The sequence below is a fragment of the Aedes aegypti genome, chromosome 3, assembly GCF_002204515.2.
Source record: "Aedes aegypti strain LVP_AGWG chromosome 3, AaegL5.0 Primary Assembly, whole genome shotgun sequence".
Classification (NCBI taxonomy): Eukaryota; Metazoa; Arthropoda; class Insecta; order Diptera; family Culicidae; genus Aedes; species Aedes aegypti.
Genome location: NC_035109.1, coordinates 230,482,153 through 230,508,991, shown reverse-complemented (window position 1 = coordinate 230,508,991; position 26,839 = coordinate 230,482,153). Strand labels below are relative to the sequence as shown.

The 26,839-nt window shown below is 37.4% G+C and overlaps 2 protein-coding genes across 2 annotated transcripts in view; one reads left to right on the top strand and one right to left on the bottom strand.

The window, feature by feature from the left end:
- The window catches only part of LOC5579043, a 42,380-nt gene extending 30,043 nt beyond the window's left edge, over positions 1-12,337 (top strand). The window contains exons 3-5 of the mRNA XM_001657186.2: positions 10,141-10,813; positions 10,882-11,509; positions 11,573-12,337. Of these exons, the coding sequence (XP_001657236.2) occupies positions 10,641-10,813; positions 10,882-11,509; positions 11,573-11,746 (975 nt within the window). The 5' untranslated portion in view covers positions 10,141-10,640 and the 3' untranslated portion in view covers positions 11,747-12,337. The remainder of the gene's footprint in view (positions 1-10,140; positions 10,814-10,881; positions 11,510-11,572) is intronic.
- A 6,856-nt stretch (positions 12,338-19,193) lies between these two features.
- LOC5579041 (protein transport protein Sec61 subunit beta) lies at positions 19,194-26,315 on the bottom strand. The gene is made up of 3 exons (XM_001657185.2): positions 26,060-26,315; positions 25,738-25,946; positions 19,194-19,614 (listed from the first exon to the last, which is right to left on the bottom strand). The coding sequence occupies exons 1-3, from the start codon at positions 26,060-26,062 to the stop codon at positions 19,527-19,529; spliced, it is 300 nt and encodes a 99-aa protein (XP_001657235.1). The 5' UTR covers positions 26,063-26,315; the 3' UTR covers positions 19,194-19,526.
- Between the last annotated feature and the right edge of the window lie 524 nt (positions 26,316-26,839).

Genomic DNA, 26,839 nt, shown 5'->3' with positions numbered 1-26,839 from the left:
AACCATCTACACATTTTCAAGAAATTTCTTCATGAAATCCCATTTTAATTCATCCAGTAGTTACCTCCAGAAATATTTTCGAAGCACTTTATTGTTTGAGAATTCCTCACAAAATTCTCCATTTTCCTTGAAATATCTTCAGTAGTTCCTTAACCCTCTCTTTCCCGTGGGAGCTCCAGAGCTTTATTGATTTTCAACGAACTGGAAACAAAACCAATAGAAATAGAAACCAAATAGAAAAATTGAACTGATTTCGAAAACTTCAGTTCATTTGCAACATTATTGTTCAAGCACTAAAAAAAATGTTTTTTTGATAAAAAATAGTTGCTTAAAGTCGCGAAAAAAGAGTGATTCTTCACCTCGTTAATTGATCGAGTATCTTCGAGCTTGTGCAGAATAGCGTGAAGATTTCGGGCGAACATTCCAGTTCGTTCGAATCCCGCCGGGGACTTCGACAGGGTGATGGACTTTCGTGCCTGCTGTTCAACATCGCGCTAGAAGGTGTCATGCGGAGAGCCGGGTTCAATAACCGAGGTACGATTTTCACAAGATCCAGCCAATTTGTTTGCTTCGCGGATGATATGGATGTTGTCGGCAGAACATTTGGAACGGTGACAGACCTCTACACCCGCCTGAAACGTGAAGCAACAAAAGTCGGCCTGGTGGTGAATGCGTCAAAAACAAAGTACATGCTGATAGGCGGAACCGAGCGCGACAGAGCCCGCCTGGGAAGCAGTGTTACGATAGACGGGGATACTTTTGAGGTGGTTGATGAGTTCGTCTACCTCGGATCCTTGTTAACGGCTGATAACAACGTTAGTCGTGAAATACGGAGACGCATCATCAGTGGAAGTCGCGCCTACTATGGGCTCCAGAAGAAGCTGCGGTCGAGAAAGATTCACCCCCGCACCAAATGTACCATGTACAAAACGCTTATAAGACCGGTGGTCCTCTATGGACATGAAGCATGGGCCATGCTGGAAGAGGACCTGCAAGCACTTGGAGTGTTCGAACGAAGGGTGCTTAGGACGATCTTTGGCGGAGTGCAGGAGAACGGTGTGTGGCGGCGGAGAATGAACCACGAGCTCGCTAGGCTCTACGGCGAACCAAGTATCCAGAAGGTTGCTAAAGCCGGAAGGGTGCGCTGGGCAGGGCATGTTGCAAGACTACCGGACAACAATCCTGCAAAGATGGTGTTCGCGTCGAATCCGGTTGGCACAAGAAGGCGGGGAGCACAGCGAGCGAGGTGGCTTGATCAGGTGCAACAAGATCTGGAGAACGTGAGCCAAAATCGAGGTTGGAGAGACACAGCCTTGGACCGAGTAAATTGGCGTAACATCGTTAACGAGGTTTTATCAAATTAATTGATGTAACACCAACTAAATAATAATAATAATCTTCGAGCTTGCGATAATACGCTTAGACGAGTGCAAAAATGGTCAAATTGCAAAGAAACCTGTCAGTTAATAATTATAGAAGTGCTCTTAACATTAAGCTGAGAAGCAGGCTCTGTTCCAGTTGAGACGAATCGCCAGCAAGAAATATAAGATTTCCATAAATTAATGCAACGATCCCTGCAAATTTTTTCCGAGGAATTTTCTCTGGAATATTAAAAAAAAGCAATATAGCATCATCAAAAAAAAATCTCTCAAATCAAAGTTGCGTTCAGAAACTCATCGAATTTTCCTTCAGGAGTTCGTCCTTAATTAACGCTAGGGTAAAAATCTAGTCTTCGCCCCCAAGAAATTTGCACTAATCTTCGCCCCTTCATACAAAAAAAAAAACGAAGAATAATACATCTACCCTACTTGGATTTATTTTAGGACTTATGGTGCAATTCCATAGAGATTCTTCTCCTTCATTTTTTTTAATTGAGATCTCGTAAAATCACTAAATAATTAAACTAATAATAATACATGAAGTTGAAGTTCCTCAAGGACAATTTTTAAATTTGTTTGTTTGTTTTGCTAATTTGTCTGCAAGAAAAGTTTTGAAATAAAACCCAATAGCCTGGAAATTGCATTTAAAATTCTAACTAGAATCAAGTATAAAGTCTCGAAAAATTTGTACATGACTCATACCAGGAAATATTCAGAAATTTTATCAGGAATTTTACCTAGGACTCCATCATCTCTTCTCAGGTTCTCAGCAATCTATTTGAAGTTCTCCTAAGGACTCATCTAGAAATATGCACTTGTGGGGGCGGACCTGGTGTAGTGGTTAGAACACACGCCTCTCACGCCGAGGACCAGGGATCGAATCCCATCCCCGAGATAGTCACTAAAAATTTCAGTGACGACTTCCTTCGGAAGGGAAGTAAAGCCGTTGGTCCCGAGATGAACTAGCCCCGGGCTAAAAATCTCGTTAATAAAGATAGAAAAAAAAATGCACTTACAGGATGTTTCAGAAGTTCTTTGCTTTTTTAGATATTTGTGAAGAAATAGCTGACGAATTTCCCATAGGTATTTTAAATACAATTATTGAAGGAATGGCGGAATTTCTGAAGGAGATTCTTTCTGAAAACAATCTCTAGAAAAAAATAATCATTTATAAATAAATTATGGGTGTTTTGTCAGAGCTGTATCAAAATTATATTATCAAGAATTATTTCAGATTGCCTAGATATATTTTTCGTAATTTGCGGCAAGTAATTTCTTAGATTTGACCATCTCTTGAACAATTCTTTGACATGTTCCCTGGAAAATTCGTAAAAATACTCCAGAGAATCGCCCAACAGCTCTTAAGGAGCTCCTGAGACAAATTAATTCCTCCGTTGAATTAGCAAATAATTCAGAGAAAAACTTTTACGGGAACCGCTGCAGAAATTCCTCTTAAATTCAGGATACAAATAATCCTTGGAATTTTTTTTAAAGAATACCGTAAAACTTTGATAGTTTTTTTTGAAAATATATATTTCTATAATAAGTACTGGTATCTCAGTTATCGATTGCAGATGAATGTTTGCATAACAATTCGTTTTTAGTGTACCAATAATTTTCCATATGAACGAAAGTTGGTTTTTGATTTTGGGGTAACTTTGATAATGGGTATGTAAACACTTTCAAATCTTCAACCAACCTACTGTTAGACATCATTGCAGTTGGATCTAGATTAGAGATTTTTCTTTCGTTCAAAATAAAGAAAAAATACTCAAAAATGTGTTCACTGTATTCTATTTTCCAAGCGAAACACAACGAACACATTTTCATCGAATATTTGAACAGAAAAACTGCTTTTGAAGTTTCGATGGTAACGGTGATTACGGGAACATGGATTATACAACAAAATACAGAATTAAAAACAAATCACCTGCACAAGCATTTTAAATTGAAACGAACACGACAAACGCTATCATAAGTCTTTAAGAATTTATTTAAAATATTTCTGCATTGATTCTCATGTTTCGACATTGAATTCAGCTAAAATCAATCGGTTTTGGAAAATAAATAGGTATATTTTGAAACAAAATTGAATGAATTACTTAGAGATATAGGACGTTGCATACCTCTAGGCGTTAAACATTAGATCCTAAAATGTTTAATGAAATCTTGTTTTTGTTTAATAACACGAAAGAGCATGCTACTGCAAGTACTTCAGCAATTTTTCCAGCTCAAATATCGGTTATATCATATTTGAACTTTAATTTAAAATTTTGGTCCATAAATGAATCTTGACACTTTTGATCATGTTTGACGTTCACTTGGTCGACAAAAACACCACAAGGCTTTTAGTTTTAACACTGGGGTTGTTCCTACCTGACATTTCGGAATGGACACGGAAAACAAAATAAAACCAAAATTTGAGTTTAAGGCAAAGGGGTGTGACAAAATCTAAAGAAACATACAAAAATGTTTGAACTTAAACAAACGAAAAACATTAAAAAATTAAGTAAACATGTGTTTTTGACCTAAACCAAACCGTTCGGCACTAAAATTGGGACAGGGCTGTAGGACCCTATTTAGACTTGGATTACAAAAAACGTCCCAATTTGCATAAGTGCTCTTTTCTAAGAGATTTGAGACTGAATTCAAGTTCTACTATAACTAGACTATCAAGGATGATTGACGAACTCTTTAAAACTTCATCATGTAGTAATCGTAGAACAAATTGTTTGTGAGTGTTTCAAAAATACTAAAATCTCGTTTTACGGTATTTGCATAATACTAATACAACAAACAATACTTGAATAATACTAATAATATTCGAAGAATACTTGATTTCGCTTATGGAGAAATCGTTGTTTAAGTTATGCAAAAACTCGCGAGGTACATCTTTGTATTCCAAACAATTGCATTTCCTATAATTGAAAGTGGGTTGCGATAAAAGAACTCCAACTCTAAGGAAAAGTACATAATACGGGGAAGCCCAGACACAGCGCATCACTTGCGATCGGAAATAGTGAAAATGTACAACAAAGCCTAAGTAGTAGTCCGCAGAGTACATATTGCGAATAAAAGTTCAAGTTATGATAACGAGACGGCTGCACGGCATTCACGTGGCATACACATCGACGGACAAAGTGCAAACTCGACGATGAAGTGGTTGTTGCTAGTGATTAGTCACGCGGCACTGTGCAAACGAATCACGTGATTGCTGTTGAAGGCTTCCATACCTACGTGTTTTTGTGTGGCTATCTGGATTCTTTTTGTGCTGACTTGCCCGCTGGTTGAATGACATCTCTGAATGAGACAATCAAGGCTATAATGGCAATTTTGCGATTTTTTTCGGTGATTGACAGAATTAAGGTCAATAAAACTGCCTCCAGCGTGGCGACACATGAAACAACAAGGTATAGGAAATGAGCGCCAATATTTGGCCAATCACTTCGGTACAAGTGAAATGATAAATAATTAATAAGAGTCGACCTTGGTTTCAGTTTCGGATAAACGAAAAAACATATTCTCTGCAAATCAGTTAAGCAAAACGAATGCAAAAGTGAAGACTATTAGTATGACAGTTCATGTCAAAGTTATTTTCATAAAATTTGAAAACATTTAAGTCTTTCAATTCACGTAGCATATTTGGAACACTCATAAACAATTTGTTCTACGATCACTATTTGGTGAAGTTTTAAATACCTATGTTTGTTATGTTTCGATTGATTTTGGCTGAATTCAATGTTGAAACATAAGAATCAATTCAGAAATATAATTTTAGATATTTTTGGTCTAATCCTTAGAAACTATTAACGGTGTTTGTCATGTTTGTTTCAATTTTAAACACTTTTGTATGTGATTTTCCCTATAAATTCTGCACTTTCATGTTATATATATATATATATATATATATATATATATATATATATATATATATATATATATTCTCTATTAACATTATCCAATCCAGTACCAACTGCAATGATATCAAAGAGTAGTTTGGTTTAGGATTTACATGTGTTTACATAGCCATTATCAAACCAAACCAAAAACTGACTTTCGTTAATATGAATAGTTATTGGAGCATTCATAATGAATTGTTATGCAATCTTTCATCTGAAATCTATAACTAAGACACCAGTGCCTGTTTTAAAAATACAAAATATAAAAACTTCAAATTAGAATGCAGAAATAATAAATTTTCTTAAAAAAAAACTATCAAAGTTACCCCGTTTTATGGCATATAGAAATTAAAAATGTCCAAATGAGAAATTGAAGTCCTTTCGTGTTTAACTAACATTCAAAACCGCGTAAATAATTAAACTGCAAAAAAATTTGTTTAAAAATTGTGAAATTTCTTGAGCAAACACCGTGATTATAGATCTGAATCAGATTCTAGTAGTATTGTGCATATTTCTTCGTAATGATGAATTTTGCATTTGAATTTTCATAAAATTAGTACTTCATGTGAAACAGCAAAATGAACAGGTACGTTTTCCACGGTACAAGCCGTTTTTGTCGGCCGACTGCTATTTATAAGAGCCACTGCAATTTTTCAGCGCAATACCCTTGTGTGTTTGACCCAATTCGCGACAATAAGACACAACAACCAACATATTGGCGACAATATAACTTAGGATGGCTCGTTGAAGTTTTCCTAACGACGCAAAAACATGCAGATACAATAATAGTTTCAAGCGAAGCATATAGCTACAGATTTGTAGTATTAAGAAACTCTACGACGATAATTTATTTGCTCTACGATTGTGTCTGGTTCAGAATCATTAAAAACAATCCATACACCTATTAAACATTTTGAGAAAAAGATGTGCTCACTAATAAATTAAGTTATTCAGTATCTGAGGTTTACAGTTCACGTGTTTTTTAAAAGAGAAATCAAATATGACGTAAATTTACTACCTACGTCGGAATGCAAATTAAGCCTCTACGCCAATTTTACAATTGGAAGTCCAAGCTCGTTTGCACTATCTTATTACTCATTTCCTCCAAGAAATAGTAAGTCAGCATTTCTTGCTTCTGTTTTGAAATGCGTAAAGCGACATAGATGTAGACATGCTATATACTTACTCACATCTAGACATATGTATATTGCATTCTTATACCAACAGCAAAGCGTGAAACGGTAGTTCGAGTGCAGACCCATACCTCCAAGATTAATCAGATGTTTTCACTTTGCTTGTATAAACGACTGACTACACGGTTAGATCCGTTCACACGCGATTGAGTTTGTTTTGGCTCTTATTTCGATTCTCAGCGAAAATTATTGCTTACCAAGAGAATAATCTATCTAGTGCAACCAAAAAGAAGAGCCCACCAACGCATAACTGTCCCATGAGAACAGGAAATCCAGCTAACATGGGGCTGATGTGCGATTTTGAGAAGTAAAACGATCGCACCAGTTAATTTCAAATCCTTAGACGGTATAAAAAATGACTCTAAAAGTAGATTTAGAAACACTGATATATTTATCGTGCAGCAAAAATAGTTTCTTAGGCCGACTTCAACTGCGATACAAATCGTATGATGAGTTATTTATTTCTTTTAATTCAGCATTCGATTTGTTACTCTGCTGAAGATGGGGGTGACCCATTTCGCATAATGGACATTTCGTATATTTTTTATAAATATTTATAATACTAACAAATTGCGAGTCTTCTTGAAATGAATCAAAAGTTTTAAGATAGAATACTTCTCGCTAGAATGATTCTCTGTTTATGGGATGTGGAATTGTAATAATATATATTTGGTATTAAAAAAAAGAATTATTTTTAAATGTTTTTTTAATTTATACAAATAAACATAAATTTGTCTTATATTTATTCTGATTTAAGATTCAGAATAATTCTTATAAGTCTGAACAATTTTTCTTCTGTCGTTCATTATGTAGATCCAGATATACAGGAAACTATCAGGGCGGCCGTATATGTATCCTCGTTGCTAAGCCCAGTTATCATACGCAGAACGCCGACATGTTTCGCACCAACAAGTTTGTTCCATCTGCTGTGAAAGCTTTCCGCCTGGTTACTTGTTCGTGGAAGTCCTTGCAATACATTCTCGTATATGGACCACAGTGTCGGAGGATAAAGAGGAACTGACTTCGCTACACGATTTTTCCGCGCTGGTCTAGTGGGACGACCATTGACATAGGTTTCATCGATATATTGGATGAATTCGGCCATAGAGGATGGAGCTTTTGACTTAATAACTTCCAAAGCCTCTGGTATCTTAGCCGTAGGCAAGAATGCCAGAGTTTGAGTTTTTTGTACGTTTGTACACAGTAGAATTTTGTACAAATTCATTCATCAGTTTATGCTGTTGAATGAATTTGTACAAATTTTTGCTGAGATGAAAAAAAAAACAAAAAGAATGTTGCGCATCTGAAAATGCTGCGGCAAATGCGTTCATCAGTGCCCTTTCAGAATCCGTGATAACATATCCTGGGTCTAGGTCTCTGTAGATTTCCTCTGAAAAAAAAAGGAATGATCAGTTAAATTAGATGCAATAATAGATCGATTGAACTTACTACATTTGTCAATCAATGTATTGAAAGTTTTACGGTAAAGGGACTCAGATTTGGATGTCATCAGAATAATAACCAATGGAAACACACGAGTGTGATCTGATCTGATGCAAGACTTTCATGAATAGTCACAAGTTGTCGAAACAATCCCGGCACAGTCGCAGGCGTTCCATCGATTACCCCAAACTTTTGTATCTGAGAGACGACGCAGCGATTCGTTTGTCGCAGAGATCATTCCTTGCTCAGACCCATCCTCATTGTCACTAATCATGAATCGATCTCCATCAATAGATTTTTGTAGCTCGTCTGGAACCAGGAATCCTTCCAATGTTTCGGGTTCCATATCTTCAGATTTTCCGTCAGCAGGCACTCTTTGCACAAGTTTTCGGCGAGCTGCCACAGATATTCTTGACTGGACAGATGTTGGAAACTCACTTAGGGTAGTTTGTACTATTTTTGCTATGTTGCTCGAGCTGTCAACAACAATTGTTGTTTTCCACTAACTTTTTATTTTTAACAAAAAACAAGCTCTTTGCAAAGAATGCTTGATGTTTAATGGGGCAAGGGTAACTACCGTGATAGAAGATTTGGAGGGATGCACTGCACAGCCACTATAACAATTATAGAAAGAAATAAGGCTGATACAAATATTAAATTTCTTTTATGTCCGAGACTACTTGGAAGGTACGAGGGAGGGATAAAAATAAATAAAAAACAAAAAAAAAAATGAAAAAAAAAGTTTTTTTTCGAATTTTTATTTTTAATGATAGTTGTTAAACTGTTTTTAATCGTCCTTTGGATCATTATTTTACTTGTTTTTTACTTTGTAAATTGAAAAAACCTAACTGATGTCAAAAAAATGATGAATCTTTTTTTTCTCCCCCTCAAAATTTTCGGATTTTCGAAGGGGGGGTGACATAAAAGAAAATTAATATTTGTATCAGCCTAATGTATAAATAAAATTATGCGAAATGTCCATTGTTCATAACTCAAATTATGCGAAATGTCCATTATACGAAACGTCCTTATGCGAAACGTCCTGCCCCCGCGGAAGATGTACTAAAGACATGTTCACACTTAAATTCTATAATTGGCTTCGGTAAACGGATTCACCGAGAACCCAAATCTCGGTAAAATAAATAACGAGAATCGGTATTGAAAAGTACCGAATTCTCAGCTATTGGGTTCTCGGCGATTCGTTTTGCTGAATTATTATGCGAAATACTTCAAACTGGAAATAAAAAATAATCTTCAAACAATCAGTAGAAGAATTTTGGAGGAATCCTTCGAAAAACGTAAGTAGAAATCCCTTTCAAGATTACCTACACACTTAAATTATTTCACCGACCTCAGTAAAATTTTTCGCCGAGAACCCAACAGCTGAGAATTCGTTAATTTTTAATGCCGAATCTCGGTACTTATTTTACCGAGATTTCGGCAATCCGAATTTTTTGCCGAGATCTCGGCGAACGTTACCGAAATTTGGTAAACTTTTTACCGAGTTTTACCGAGAATCGTCAAAATATTACCGAGATATCAGCTGTTGGGTTCTCGGCGAAACCGTTTAAGTGTGTACAGGACTCTACTTAGAATCTGTGCAGAAATATCTAATGGAGAGAATTTTATCTGTTGGAGACATTTTTAAGAACATTCACCCTCATTCTCGTTTACGGCGGATCCAATATTCGATCGAATCCATGGCCCTATTGATTTTGCTGGCGTAAACAGGAATGCGAAGCGACTTTCGATCGAATGTGCATTCGAACGTAAACAAAAATAGGGGTGATTATTGTAATTTGTAAAATATCCCTTAAGATTTTTTTTTGAATCGTGTCGAAATTTTTAGTGGAATTCTACGAAACACTTTTGCATGATTTTCTTGGAGTGGTGGAATATATGTGAAATATTGCTGAAGAAACTCTACAGAATGTATGGAAGGAATCGTTAAAAGAATTCTTGAAGGGAACAAAAAATAAACGCTAAAAGGTAGTTTATTGACACAGGCCTGTAAATCGACAGGTTAGTCAAAAATTGATAGACCTGGTTAAATTATCTTATCTCTTGTTTGCTACGAATGATTAGTTGTGATCAGTTTATCTGGTAACTATACGTACTCTCAAAAGACTTCCATGCATTACGATTACAGTTGCTAACTTACAACTTGTGAATATACCTATATAGCTGAGAATCATACTTTATAATCCTTTATTTCCTTTTCCACAGAGCGTGAAAAATCAATACCATCAAAAGGGGACGAACCGGGCCTGACCGGCAAAGTGCAGGGCCGGAACGATCTTAACGGTGCGAACACCATTTCATTCACGAGCGTTGAACGTCAGGATGGCGCCTACGTACCAACCGTTGGCCGCTGGGGCAACGAATGGCCAAGTTGACTCGCCGTCGTGCGCAGCGAACTTCCCTCGGTCCTATCATTGGACCGCGGGCTCGGTCAATCCACCAGACGATTGACCGACCCGGAAAGTCACAGACACTATGTGACGGAAACGAAATCGGGCCTTGCCCTTGGTAGTGCTAGCCTCGGATGGACACTCGACGAGGATAGCTATAACCTGGCCAAGTTTGACCAGACCAATGGAGCGTGGCCGATTGACTCGCCGTTACCGCTACCAAAGTGGTCCAGCAAACCGGCCAAACCGTACATCATCGATAAAGTGTGGCAGTATGAAGATTTGATAGGCTTGATTGAAACAAAACTACAGCGGATGTTGGAGGAAACTCATTACAATACAGCCAATAACTTTGTGGATTTTCACAAGGCATACCGCGGCGCTCACAGTGCCAACCCGGATCTTAGAACCCATTTCCAAAACTACACGATACCGATCAACCGTCGGCATCACATGTGTGTCAGTTTGGCAATGGAGATTGTTTCAAGGTAAGTTCAAGGGAACACCCAAAACCCCCGTTCTATTACTAATGAAAACCCATTTTCCCCTATTTCAGACTAGCAGAACACCACCCGCATATTGCTGAACATTTCTACCTGGTCTCGTGCGAAGAAGCAGTGGAAGAATCAGAAGCTTACATCAACCACTGCACAGAGAAGGACATCGAACACGCCGGACCAGGTTTGGAGAAGGAACATGCTCTGGTTGCGATGCAAATCGTTGTCGGAGGACGCGAAGGTGTGCTAATTCTTGATCCGGGTTATCATGTGGCACGCGCCGTTACTGTAATGAAGGACCAATGCTATCCACATTCCGGCTGGTTTACGCAATCGGATGAGCCTCACTGCAAACGAGAGTACTGTTACGTATTGAGTCACCACAATTCCAATTTCATCACTTGGACAGAACGCGTTACACGTGCCGGTAAGCAGCAGTACGAGATGTCTTTAATCTACATTGAGCGACCCTATCGGACAGCGATCGACGTCACTGTTCGTAGAAATCTCGTTTACAACTTCCGCTCGTTACTATCTCGTGATGCTAAAGGACGTGTATGCGCCGGACTGTATTTCCCAGTCGTTCTCAATCCAACGGATGCCCAGGTGACTCTTTTCTACGATAGTGTCAACGATACACAAGTAAAGCAAAAATTCAAGTTCTCGTCGTTTAAAGATCCTAAAATCGTAAGTATATTTTCAACCAATGCACAGAATGGTGTAGTAAAGAACTTTTTGTTCTAATTTCAGATTCCTGATAATATTATGGCTCATTTGGAAAATCTTGCTCCGCAACTGCGGATGGAACGGACTGACCTAATTGAATTGATGAGTGATCTAGCGGATTCTATGCAGGATGCAGAATTTGTAAAACAGTTGCTGGACATCAACAATTGCATCACCGAAATGTCGGCTGATAACTAAACAGAGCATTACTTTTCATAACTTTCCACACAAACATGCACTTAATTTTCCCAACGTTAGAAAACATTCGTTTAATATCTTCTTTATAAATACCAGCAAGTTCAAGGTTTTGTTTGATTCGGGTAGATTAATTCATTTATAACCGAACGGTTTTTGTCATCTACAGGACCGATGATCAAAACACTTTTCAAAATATATCTAACCGCGTATTCACTATAAACGAAAGACACAATTCAAATATGTAGGTAAAACACTTAAAACTTCTAAGCTACTTATATACAGACCAACACAAAAACTCACAAACACAAGTTGAAACGCTAGATATTTCTCAGTAACAAAACCTATTAAGAATAACAAAAATTCCATTCGTTATCGTTTATATTACGGGAAGGGTCTTTAGACAGCAGGATAGATTTGAGTTACTTTGTTGTACGCAAGAAAACGTAAGAACTATGACACTAAACTAGTAGGCAGAACCATGCACGATGATTCGGTTATGTTTCCCGTGGACATTGTCTAAAATACTACCAAGCAAGGATCATATAGCTTATGAATAAAGATTCCCACTCGGGATGGCTTAATAAACAACAACCGATGCTTTTTATTTGAAAGATTCTTCAAACAATTTGATATGTATAAAAAACAATTCCTCAAAATCAAACATTGCTTAAATACAACTATCGAAAACATATTTTTTAATGACAAACAAAGTTTCGATGTTTTGTACAAGTCAAACTCTTGTGTCCGATTATGAAAATTTCATCAAACTCTCACAATGCCGATTCCAAGACCTCATACCTGAAAAAAGGCACCAAACAGGAACGAGGGTCCTAATGGCCCTAGGTCGTTTAATTAGCTATACCAAATGGCTTTATGCCAACTGACCTTATGTAAAACAACTTTATGCCATTTAGGCTACCCCTTTTTCAGGGGGAGCCCAAATAGCATAACGTCATTTGTCAAAAACCCATTTGGCATAATCATTTTCAATACTGGGTGGCCTTTTAGCATGACTGTTTTCCCACCATAGTTATGCTCCTTAGTTTTCAATAGGCTGATCTGCATCGTTATGTCAAATGACCAGACTAATGGCTCAGTTCAGTATGGGAGAAAACTAAAGGTGTAGGCACAGACAAACAGACGTAAAACTGACGAAATTTCCATCGACCACTCATTTAACGATTCAAATTCGTTATGTTACAAATCTCACAACTAGAGGCGCGCGCATCGTTTTTCTTCGCGTTTGACGTTTCACACTACCGCCATCTGCCGGTCTTGTTGCACGAAACACCTTTTTGTGCAACATGCTCACCAGATGATGACGGTGTAAACTGGGCGATGGATTTTGAAGAAATTTGTTCTAAGTGTTACGTCTGTTTGTCTGTGGTGTAGGTTTCCACAGGGCAACCCGGTCCTCCCATGTTTTTGTCTTTATTAACGAGATTTTTAGCCCTAGGCTAGTTCAACCCGGGAGCAACGGCTTTACTTTCCTTGCGAAGGAAGTCGTCATTATAATCACAGACGAACATACGTAACACTTAGAATAAATCTCCATTAAAAAATAGTTACGAGGACATGTACGCACAATGCTAAAATTAGTGTTTTTGGCCGACGGGTCAACAGATGCTGGTAGTGTGTAAACGTCAAACACGAACAAAAACGATGCGAGCGCTGCGGGTGACGAATTAGCCACCTACCATATTATTGAATCAACCGTTAAAAAGCTGGTCGATGGGCAATGATGAGAGTCTGACTTCTGTTTGCCTGTGCTATAACCTTAGTGTTATAAATGACTATCTCGGGGATGGGATTCGATCCCAGGTCCTCGGGATTTATGCCTTAGTCCTCTCAGGTTTATGCCTTGATTAGTCCTTCTGAAAGTTTCAGTTTATTCGATTGTTCCAAGATCTGGCGTATTTGGATTGAAGTTTGTGTGCGGTTTTCAGTTCAAATAAAAAGGGAACAAATAGAGACAATAAACTATAGATGCAGAATGTCTTTGTCGGATCATTTTTTTTCTGGTGGAGATAGGCGGGTTTGCTTATTCTGTGCGGCGTGTGAATCGACAAGAGTCGCTCTCACCGCGAGTGACGTGAGACGACTGTTGATAATCAAATGAGCGCGAGCTGACAATTGTCACCTCATTCGATACGCTGCGCATAAGCACAGGGGTTATAAATGTCAAAAAGTATTCAGTTCGACACTTACGTACCCAACGTGTTTCTGAGCGAGAATAAAGGGAACACCAGCGACATTCGTCCTCTATGATATTTTATCTAAGGTACCGTGGAGCAAGTGGGTAATGGATTTCGCATAGCTGGGATTCTTCAAATTCTAGAGACCTTAAATTAAAACAAATGAGGCCGTGTATATTTTTAGCTTGACTCCCTCAAAATATAAGCAGCATACTGAAATTAATTTTTATGTAAAATTGAAGAAAAAAGTACAGATTTTTTTTTTTGAAAAACGTCTTCTTACTTTTCACTTGCCCACAGGTTAATCGTAGAATTTCCTCTCGGTAAAACTAAATGATGATTTCAGTCCCTAAAACATATTTTAATGAACTCTCGTTCAATTTTGGCAGATGAACAATATTCACAGATGAAAATTGATGAATATCGGTAATTTGGATGAATAACTGAGATTCGGTAATTTATTTTGCGACATCAATCGGCAAACCAAAATTTTCATTGAATTTCGGCAAAGCGCATCTGTCAAAATCGAAAACTCAAAGCTGCGGAACCCAAAATATGCTTGAAATGTTTAAGACGTGGAAAGGAGCATTTTAGGAAACATTAACATGTAAGTATTTATGTAATTCGCTGGATATTGTGATTATTACGTACAATTATGCATACAGAGCATCTGTTCAGTGTAGTCAGCATTGATCTATTGCTAGCTTTATTACATTTTCAGGAAATTCGTTGCTACTGAAGCACGATGAAGCAGGCAGAATTCAACTCACGTGGAAAAGGACAATATATCACATATTGAGAGTAAAGTGAGATGACTAGAGTGGCGGCGTTTTATGCATTTGTAGTGCACGCATTTCACTAATATGGATATTAAATTTGTCTTCCAATCAAAATGTTTTTATTATTCTATTCATCCAATAAAAATAATATTGCTTCGCCGAATTTCGGTAAAGGTATACCGAGATTTCCGGCAATGGATTACCGATATCTTCGTCAAATTTTGACAGTTGGATTGATTTATAAATTTTGCAGTACGATCGGCACTTTGAACTTTTACCGAGATTTTTAACGAAATCTCAGCTGTTGGGTTCTCGGCAATTATTTTCGCCGGCGAAATAAATTAAATGTGTATGCCATGTAATCAAGATCATTCGAAAATTCTTCATGGAAAGCGTTAAGAGGAGTATACTATGGCCAAACTTTCTTTTTTATAAGTTGCTTTTAATTCTTGCAGCAATTGTGAGAATGTCCCATTATTGTTGTTATGCTTGGCAGAAAATCGCTTTCATGGTTTTAATGTTTAATTGAACAGGAAATATATTGATTCTTTTAATGTACCCAATGCTTCAACTATATTTTTTTAATTTTGAAATTGTATCTTGCAAACATCCAAACCATTTCAATGTTATTGACAAATTTCAAATTCACTTTACTGAATAATTATGTGATGGGCAAATAATCTTTGATAATATTGATTGTTTGAATGGTTTATATACTAGTAAGTAGTTTTTAATTTCGGTTTATAGTCCGATGTTTTATACAATTAGTTTTTTTTATATTGAGGCAACACAAGATATTGATGTAAGATTTTAAATACTAATAACTCAGCCATTTATCGGTAGATTTTCAATATTTTCCCACCAATCGGTCGGAAATTTATACAACATTTTACTCAAATGGAGAAAACTTTTGATTTTTGATGATAGACTGTCGAAAATGTCGACCCCTTTCTTACGCAACCAAACTCGTTCATATTGTCTTCCACGATTCCTTTGGGTTGGCTAGTGCACTATAAAAGCAGACCAATTTTTGCTTCTTCGCTCATTATTCTTTTGACGTTAACTACGTCTTACGGCAATATACTGGGTGTCATTTGAAAATCTAAAATGTTGCGACCGTTACGATATCATGTTAGAGTTTGAACTAAAGGAAGGCTGCAACTATGACAATCGACTAAAATTCAAATGCAGAAAATCACTTGGACTAGTTAACGTCATGCGGTCATGTCTTGTACACAACCCCCTCTGATTTTTTGTGATAATACACGCCGTGGGTATCATTGCGCCCTCCCCAAAATTCCGGCAAAAAATGAAATTCGCGGACATATTTAATTGAAGATTGTTCTAAACTTGCTCAACAACATGTATATTGCCTCTTCTTTATTTGTATAAATCTATGAAATTTCATTTCACTGTACTATGGACTGATACGGGTCTGGGTCATTTGGCATAACGCAATTTGGCATAACAGTCATTTGGAATAGTGATCATTTGGCATAAACAAATTTCATCAAGAACAGGCATATTTTGAAAGAGATATAATTCTAGTTATGCCAAATGGCCATTATGCCAAATAACCCGCTCCCGGCTGAGACTATCTACTGCCTATAATTCCATGTCAGTACCATGCTTGCTAGATTTCCTATTCACATGAAACAATTCAAGCGTGTGTTAGAATAAGGTAAGTAACTGTAGTGTCCGGAGGGAGGATCCGGCACATTAAAAGCTAATGGCTCGATCAGCCGAATTGCAACAGTAGCTATTCCAGCGCAACTTTATCGCTCAAAACACTTTACAACACTGACTTGTCATTCGTCTTTTCCCGTTTGCTTAGTTTTTCATTGTTACTGAAACTATATGCCCTTCTGCTTATCTTATATCTTCTCTATAATCCTCCTCACTTATCACTCCTCATTCCTAACTACTCACTCTTTATTTCTCATTCCTCACTTCTCACTCCTCATTCCTCGTTCCTCACTTCTCATTCCACATTCCTCACTCTTCATTCGTTATTCCTCATTTCTTACTCCTCATTCCTCATTATTGACTCCTGGTTCCTCATTCTTCACTTCGCATTCCTCAGCTCTCATTCCACATTCCTTATTTCTTATTCCTCATTCTTCACTCCTCATTCCTCACTCTTCACACCTCATTCCTTATTTTGCCTTCTCTCATTATTCACTTCCTGTGCTTATTTTAAATGTCAGGTCACATGAGATCAGTTGAATGAAGTGACGAAAGTTGATTCGCTCCTATTTGATTAACATTAGTCGTCTCAAATCATTCGAAGTGAGAGTGACTCGTCACGACCCACCCGACTCGCAGAATAAGTCCGAATGACATGCGCTTGGGAGTTGCAACCTATATACCTAAACATGTAGGGCCTTCCTTAGCCGAGTGGTTAGAGTCCGCGGCTACAAAGCAAAGCCATGCTGAAGGTGTCTGGGTTCGAATCCCGGTCGGTCCAGGATTTTTTCGTAATGGAAATTTCCTTGACTTCCCTGGGCATAGAGTATCATCGTACCTGCCACACGAGATACGAATGCGAAAATGGCAACTTTGGCAAAGAAAGCTCTCAGTTAACAACTGTGGAAGTGCTCATAAGAACACTACGCTGAGAAGCAGGCTCTGTCCCAGTAAGGACGTAATACCAAGAAGAAGAAGATGTAGGTTGAGCTCTTCAATGGAACTTCTTTGTGTTACAATTTTCCTATGTTCTAAATAGAAAATTTGTTGGAAACATTGCCTATTTAATTTTAATGAATTCGAATCCTCTTAGCATAATCTCAATAGAGAATCAAACAAGTAGATTGGAGTACCTCGTACATTTTAATTTAAGGCACAAGGTGCTCCAATCTGCTTTTTTGGATTGACTATTTTTTCAAGCTTAGAGAATCTGTGTTTTTATATTTAAACGAATGATTTCTTCAAAACTTATAGAGTTGTAATTGTGAACTTGCCTACCGGCTGGTTGGATGGCCTCATCCGCCCTATCTACAAGAAAGGGCACATACTGGAGTGTGCTAATTACAGAGGAATTACCCTGCTGAATTCGGCGTACTAAATTCTGTCGCGCATCCTGTTTAACAGACTGCGACCGCTCGAGGAGTGCTTCTTCGGCGAATACCAAGCTGGTTTTCGTGAGGGCCGTTCGACAACGGACCAGATGTTTAGCTTGCGAATGATCCTAGACAAATTCCGGGAGTATAACTTGCAGACTCACCATCTGTTTGGCAGCGTACGACTCATTGAAAAGAAATGAGCTTTGGCAGATAATGTCTGAAAATGGTTTTCCGGCGAAACTAATTAGGCGGATACGTGCTACGCTGGATGGTTCGAAATCAAGTGTTCGGATCGCAGACGAGGTGTCAACCTCGTTCGTGACGTTAGACGGATTGAAGCACTTTCGAATTTACTGTTAAACATTGCACTCGAGGGTGCTATTAGGAGATCTGGCGTGCAGAGAAATGGCACTATTATCAAAAGGTCGCACATGCTCCTTGGCTATGCAGACGATATAGACCTAATTGGAATCGATCGCAGGTCAGTGGAAGAGGCCTTCGTGCCTCTGAAGAGGGAGACAGCGAGGATAGGCCTGACCATCAATTCTATCAAGACGAAGTACATGGTTGCAGGTAGAGATAGAGTCAGGCATGGTGGTGTAGGTGCTGAGGTAGTGTTTGATGGGGATGTGTTTGAAGTTGTTGAAGAATTTGTTTACCTTGGAACACTTGTGACATGTGACAACGACGTTTCCCGCGAAGTGAAAAGACGTGTTGCGGCTGCGAATAGGGCATTTTACGGACTATCTAACTAGCTTAGGTCCCGCAGCTTGCAAATGGAAACAAAATTCGCCCTGTATAAAATATTGATTCTTCCGGTGGTTCTCTACGGGCATGAAGCGTGGACGTTGAAAGAGTCTAACCGGAAAGCTTTCAGTGTTTTCGAGCGTAAAGTGCTGCGGACAATACTCGGTGGGAAACTCGAAAATGGTGTGAGGCGCAGACGCATGAATCACGAGTTGTATCAAGTGTACAAAGATGCAAATATTATCAATCGTGTAAAATCCGGCAGACTTCAGTGGGCTGTACACTTAGTGCGAATGCCGGAAGAAAGAATTGCGAAAATAATATTCAGCAGGGAACCAAGTAGAGGTTGGCGGCTTTGGGGAAGACCACGAATACGCTGGCTGTACGCAGTGGAAGAGGACCTGGCGACCCTAAACGTTCGGGGCAACTGGAGAAGTTTCGCCCAAGACCGACGAAGATGGAGCTCTACAATACGCCCGGCAATGGCGTGACGCTACGCTTTGGTGGTTCCCTAAGAATAACCCGAGCTCTTGATACAAGAAGGGAGAATACTAAAGAATCGAGATACCTCGATCATGTACATTAATGGTAAATTTTCGCCCCACGACTAAGCTTTTAGAACTATTTCAAGGAAGATTTCTTTCAAAGCAACTTTACACTTCTTAAATCTCTATATTTTTATTATAGTTTTTCAAATGATAACGTTATTTTCCTTTTGTGAATTAAATTATTTTGTATATTCCTCTACAAGAATCGACACATCAGTACAAAATCATATGGGTTCATGAATCATCTCCGGAAAAGAATATCTTCCCCGGAACGTACTCAACATATGAAAAAATATAAGGAAAATGCCTTCCGGGCACACATCGAGTGAAACATACTTAGACACAATAATGTTAAAGAGTTATAATAGTATAAAGTGAATGCGTCTTTGCGGAGTGCTTTCCACGAGCAGTTTAGAAAACGCGAACGCGGCTTATAAAACTAGGTATCCTTAAGAGCGAGTGTACTTGCCCCAGATGTGCAGCATGAACACGGATGCAATGAACAGCAGAGACATCACTAGAACTGGCACTGGACCACTGGAAACACAAATAGAATAAGGGGAGTGAGGGTAAATACATAGTCGAATATAAGGTGAGCAAACGTTTGTTTAGATTAGTATTTTACTGCATGCATCAAGCACAGTTAATCTAGATGTTAATTTTGAAATTGAAATTTTGTTTGTTTTCGACTTTTATTGTCTATAGGAATTAATAGATGTAAGGACATTCTGAAGAAATCTCTGACGAAATTTCAGTAGAAATTCCTGATGATCTTTTGCAAGGACTTCTGAAAGAATTCATGATTTCTTAAGAAAGTCTTGGCGAATTTTCTAGATAAATTGTTGAGATAATTATTGATAAAAATATTGAACATAATTCCATGGATCACATCCTGCATGATTTCATGATCCTTCAAAAAACAGAAGGTATCACTGGATTTTTTTTGAATAGCGGGAACCAGGAGATGAAAGTATTAAGTTTTCTTTTTAATTACGCCGAGTTTTACTCGTGACATTACGACCTTTTCTTATTAATGTATGTACTTTCTCGAGTTTTATTTTTGCATACATTTCATCAGAAAATTATTCAGGTAGGGAGCCGGATCCTATTCTTGGCACTTTTGATTCACTTCGGCAGTGGGGATTTTTGAAAGCTATCGATCTCATATTTGGCCACAATTTGCGTCCTATCTTTGTGCAAAGTTTCAGACATTTCGACCGAGAAAAAACCTCCATGCCAAAGTGAATCATGGAAGTGCCCAAGCAGCTCTGCACCCTATTACCCCGAAGATTTCTTCAGGAAATCATTTCCATGAATTTCGTTCAAGATACCTGGAATTTGCTAAAGAATAATCCTAGAAATTACTCCCGAGGTTCCATCGTGAATTTCGTTTTGTATTTCATCAAATTCTTTAACCAATTTCTCAAGAAAATTCTAAGTGCTTCAGGAGTTCATTCAGTGATTTTTCCATTATTTTCGATGGGATTTTGTCCAACATTTTCATAGTAGTTATTTATCCAGAGATGTTTACAGGAAGTTTTTTGTGTTTACACCAACATTGTTGTTCAGGATATCTTTAATATTTGAAACATGAATATGCCTAAGAATACATCAAGAAAATTGCTACACATTCCTACAGAATGTTCTTTCTTAATGAAGACCTCGAAGAATTTCACCAGGAAATTGTTTAGGTGTCTCAAAAGAACTGTTTACAGATAGGATAGAAATCATTGGAGAAATTTCTGCAAAAAATCTGGTTGATTTTGCTAGTACAAATCTTATAGTAATCTCTAGTGAAACTTTTGTATAAATTCTTGATCAACTCTTGCAAGGATAAAAAAACTCCCTAACTCCTGAGGATATCTTGATATATTTTGCTGGGAATAACTATTTGAATGCTTTGCTGGAAATTGCTAAGATAGTTACAGTAAAAGCTCGTTATACCGACATCTTTTGAAGCAAGAATAGCTCTCTAAAAATATATTTTATAACCATTGTTCATAACGACTTTTCTCTATTACGACGGTATCTTGCAATGTCGTTATAACAAGTTTCGACCGTATTTAAAAATAATCAATTTAATCCCAGGAAGGAATCCTGAAATACTTGAAAAACAGCAAGCGAAATCCCCAATGAAATGTGTGTAGGAACCCGAGCAAAGTCCAACATTAAAAAGTAAGCAAGTCGAAAGCAGGGCCCAGATAGCCGTAGCGGTAAACGCGCAGCTATTCAGCATGACCAAGCTGAGGGTCGTGGGTTCGAATCCCGCTGGTCGAAAATCTTTTCGTAAAGGAAATTTTCTCGATTCCCACGGCATAGAGTATCTTCGTACCTGCCACACGATATACACATGCAAAAATGGTCAATCGGTAAAGAAAGCTCTCAGTTAATAACTGTGGAAGTGCTCATAAGAACACTAATCTGAGAAGCAGGCTTTGTCCCAGTTGGGACGTAACGCCAGAAAGAAGAAGAAGAAGTCGAAAGCATATTCTGTTTTCAGCATCAAGTGGATATCATAATTTGATATCTATTTGTTATTGAAATATTCGATACCATATTTTGTTTTCGTCCTGCTATTGTTTTAAATTTTTGGTAATGTTTTCATTTTATATAAATAGGGTGCCGGTGCCATTAGTGGACTACCTAAGCTATAAAAAATCATAACAAAATAACGCCCTAACAGAGATCTTTTGGCGTCAACACAAAGATTTCAACCTCTACTATATGGGAAAAATATAAAAAGAGTGATAAAACTATTTTTTTAACATAAAATCGCTTGAGCCACTATTGGTACACGTGTTCCAGTAGTTGCGCTAGTGCTCCAGTAGTAGACGTTCGGGAATGATAAAAGGAATTTTAAACAAAATGGTAAATTTTTACATAGGTTTAACATTTTTCCCTCGGAACAGCAATTGATATCTTTCGAATGAAGCATAAAGATCATCTCTAGGGCTTTTCTCCATTTTTATACATCCATTTTCAAAACTGCTTCCAACCGTTGATCCACTACTGGAACACGACGGCTACTATTGGTGCAAGGGAGCCAATTTTTTACGTAAACTTAATTATTTAGATGACTTTTTGATAAGATAAAAAAGCTGAAATTTGACAAATCGAATAAACTAGAGGCGATCTATCCACCAAAAATAGCACATGTCGTTTTTATCGAAAAATGTACGTTTTATTCCATAGTCCAATCTACTGGTACATTACAACCATTGGTACCGGCACCCTAATTATAAAATTTATTCGTGCAACATGTACAAACGCTATGAGAATCTAAAAATGAAGCATTTATTTTATAGCAGACACTTTTCAACATCAATCGAAAAAATGTACACCTCAATGAGTTCTCATTTTGCTCTTTGCATAAAAAAATAAATTTACACTTTCGATGAAAACAATATTTCAATTGCCTGGCGAAAAGTAAGTTATCCACAAAACTTTCAGAAAAAATGTTTAAAACATTGATATTAAACCAAAAAATTGAGCATGATTTTGTTTGGTTCAAAAATTCACACTTCATCAAATAAGGTTTCAGGGTCAAGTAACTGCAAGTTGACCAATAATGTAGCTCTTGATTGAATCTTCAATTATTTATGCTATATTCAAAAATATAGTAGATTTTTTTCTGGTACTTTAAGGGGGCAGGATCCGTCATTGATTTCGGAATTTTCAAAAGCAGTTTTTTCGTTCAAAATCAAGAAAATTTACACGAAAATGTGTTCACTGTATTCTGTTCCCCTCCCGAAACACTGTGAACACATTTTCATCGAATAATGTTTAGTTTTGAACAGGAAAACTGCTTTTCAAGTTTCGATGATGACGATGATTACGATGACGGAGCGTTGATCGTTAAGGCCGCACGGGACGTCATCATAATCACCTTATCCATTTCAAGAAGCAAATCTCAAGATCCACTCCATATATCGATGCAAAAATGTATCACTATGATTCTATATATGTAGTGCACAACCCGATAAATTTTCAGCTTCATCGGTTCACTAAAACTCGAGATTTGCTTCCACAAAGTTTTGATGATTATTGTTAGAGTGAGACGAAAGATAGGGAAAATAACACGGTCTCCCGTGTCCCCTTAAGACATTAAAAAACTTTTTATACTGCTGGGGAAATATGGAAACCGGGTGATACAATAGAGCTGACACTTGAAAGAGAAAAAAATATAACTTCAAACACAAAATTATCCAAAAACATTTAGCATTTGATGCAATGATTATGATGCGGAACCACAAATCGGTTGAAAATCGTCAATTCTTGATTAGAAACTAACCTGGAGGCAAAATTGCAAGCATTTCTACGTAAAATGTCGTAAATTGGTTTTAATCATGTTTTCACTAGCATAGTGACCTGTCACTATGGTTCCCTGAATATGTACTTCATTTTTCGAGGTTTTGAGAATAATCGCGAGACAATTTTCCTATAAATGTAAGGGTGTCCATATTGCCCCATGGGGGTGTCTACTTTGCCCCGCCAGCTTGATGTCAACTACCAAATATAAGTTTTTTAACCTTTTATTGAAAACTAAATATGTTCTTCCAAATTTAACAAATGCTTAAGAACTTTAAAAAGCATACTGCTAATAAAAAACAGTATAATATTCATGTATTTACAGTCAAAATAGGCAAAATCTTTAGGGTGTCCATACTGCCCCGTGTCCCCCTACCTGTTAAAACGACAAAAATTACAGAAACTGAGATATCAATATTCGCGACATCACAACATCAAAATTAGTTTGCAATGTAATCTTAAGCATTGCTCGGGAATGAACGGAATAATTACAGAAACTGAGATATCAATATTCGCGACATCACAACATCAAAATTAGTTTGCAATGTAATCTTAAGCATTGCTCGGGAATGAACGGAATAATTGCTGTAGTATTTGCTGGTGTGGAACCTTAAATATCATTTTGAAGAGATTTTAGTTGAGAGCTTACTTACTGGAAACAAAATCTGGTGTGACTCAATGAGGAACCCCTGATTGATTTTTTTGTAAATTCCTAGAAGAGTTCTTTATATATTTTTTTTAATAGCTTCAGAAATTTTGAAGCAATTTCTAAGACAAACTGTGGATCGTTTTATGAAGGAATTTTGGAAAAAAATCAGAATAAGAATTTTTTTTTTGGAAACTTTGGTAGATGGCAGATAATACCTGTGGAAATTACTGAAGACAGTTACGTCGGATTTCCTGTAGCAAAGCAATTCATTAAATTATTCCCTAAAAATCACTTGATGATTTTCAGAATGAATTCTTGTAAGAGTTTGTGGAAAATCTGTAAAGAAATTTCTGGTGAGATTAAATTACTGTTAAGGATTTCTTTAAAATTTCGACCAAGAATTTTCTTTTCAGTAATAACTCTAGAGATGCCACCTGAATCAGATTCCCTCATAAATTGCTCCAGAAATTCGTTGAGAAATTTCCCAAAGAATGTTAAGAATGTCTCCAGGGCTGTAAGTAATGAAAATTTTTCAAATATTTTTGGAATGAGTACTTGAAATTTCCAATAATGCGTTTCCAAAAAGGAATCATATTATTTTTCTGATAAACTTTTGCGAGGAACTTTAAAAAAAAATCCTGAATTCTTGAATAAAAAAAAACAAAAAACCCCTGAATTTTATACATAAACATTCAATAGAGTTCCTAGATAATATCAAGCAGGAATTCCTTGAAAACTATCGGAGGTTGGAGGAATTGCTGGCATAATCGCTGAATTACAAAGGTTTAGAAGTTTTACTTAAGAAATTACTTGAGAGACAAAAAGAAAATTTGGAGGAGTAATCTCTGGATGTAGTGCTGGAGAAATTTATTGAGATTTGCCGGAAGAATTTCATTAGGAATCCCTGGCTGAATTTATCGATTTCCTGAAATTGCTTCGAATAGATTTCCAGGAGTAATCCTTGCAGAATTTTTTGAAGCAATTCCTGGGAGGAACCGTTGATAATATCTCAAGAATGGCTTTGTGAAAAAGGTTCGACGAATTACTGGACATATCAACAACATTGTCTTAAAACAGTTTTTTTATTTATTTAATATTATTTTTGAATCATTTTTGTATTTTGCAAAAGAAATGTCATAAAGACATTATTTCAAAAAGAGCAAAGAGCGTTGGAGTGCTGATTTTTTTTTGTAAAAATACTAGAGAAGTGCTTCTAAGCATACCTTGAAAAAATCACTGGTGAAAATTTTTGGAAGAATTGATGGAGAAATCCCAAGAAGTATTGCTGAAGAGATACCAGGAGAAGTTGTTTCAAATATTCTAGAAGATCCCTCCAGAGAAATGTTGATGTATTTCCTCGAGGAATGCGTAAAGAAATTACTGAAGAACCCGTGGAATAGTCTTGTACGAATCTCTGAAGGTATCTCTGGAGCTATATGCCCCATTCTTAAGAAGAAAGAAAAGGTGGCTTTAAAGCCCTTCCGTTAGAAATAGACTTTTGAAAGGATTGCCTTCCAATAATGACCAAGTCTCTAAAAAAGAACCTGCTACCAGTCCTACGTAAGCTTTTTTTTTAAAACTTGCCAGTTACGATAAACGGACGTTAGTATTTTTCTATGATTTCTGTTCCGAAAACGCTTCAATCTCACTTTAGCCTTAATTTTGACGATAAATGTTAAATAATAATTAGGGACTGTACTTACACTTTGATTCCGGGAGAATCGTCAGTGTAGAAACGCCACATGCCACCGGAGCCGGTTCCAGTGGTACGATTCCGGGCAGCAGTGGTCGTGGTCGTTGTCTTCCTTTGCTTCAGATTGCTGGAACCTCCGGCACTTGCCCGGGGGGCCGATGTGGGCTTTGTGGGAGATCGACTTCCGCTTCCCACGGATGTTGAACTGGCTGGAGCAGGCTGAAAAGCGAAAACATAATTGAACCGAATTAGGACACATCACACGTAGAAAATGGTCACATTACAAAATCAGCACATCGTAAATTGCCTTTTCCGGAAGGAATAATACGTACCATTTTGTCGGTTTTGTGTTTTAGTGGATATTCACCAAAGCACTTCAAAGTTCAGATCGAAAACACACGAATTATACTCTCGACTGGCTGAGAGTTGGTTAGGATTTGCTACCGCGATTAACGTTCCAGCTCACACTCAATGATCAAGCTGCCTGTCTGTGCTGGATGGATGCCTTCGGAACACTTTCTACGCCACTTTGGGAATCCACGTATCGAAGAAACCACTACACGTCGCAAGCAAACGTCATCAACAGCGCACACGACTGACAGACGTGGTGACAGATCTGTCATTTTGAAAAGCTTGCGAGCTGAATTTTATGAAAGGGCGCAACACCGTACACGCTGATTCGAAACAGCAAATTAAAATGAGTAAAGTTGATGAGAGCACTCTAAAAATATTGTACACGGAAGGGATTGTTTAAATATTACGTAACGCACTATCACGAAGTCTCTCGCTTTTGCTCTTAAATTATTTTCTTGCTATCCGATTAGTTTTGCTAAAAAAATCGTGAAAAGTACGTCAAAGCATTATTTTACAATTCCTTGGAATAAAACGGACAATATTATCGGCGAAGAAGTGTTACTGGTCGATTAATTATATATTAACCGGCTTGTTGTCAACGAGTGTATTTCTGCTGCTTTTTCAACATGGATGATAAAACAAAAGTGAACAAATCATCAACGTGCAAACACTGTTCAAATGTGATCGCTAGTGGTGTTGATTGTGTTGGTTGCGAGGGATTCATGCTTCGTGTGTGAAGCTGAGTCACGAAGATCTAA

What these genes read in the sequence shown, in the direction of transcription:
- LOC5579041 (XM_001657185.2), bottom strand. An exon ending in GATTCTCCCGGAATCAAAGT is followed by an intron (nt 19,615 to 25,737) that starts GTAAGTACAGTC and finishes TTGTGTTTCCAG; the next exon opens with TGGTCCAGTGCCAGTTCTAG.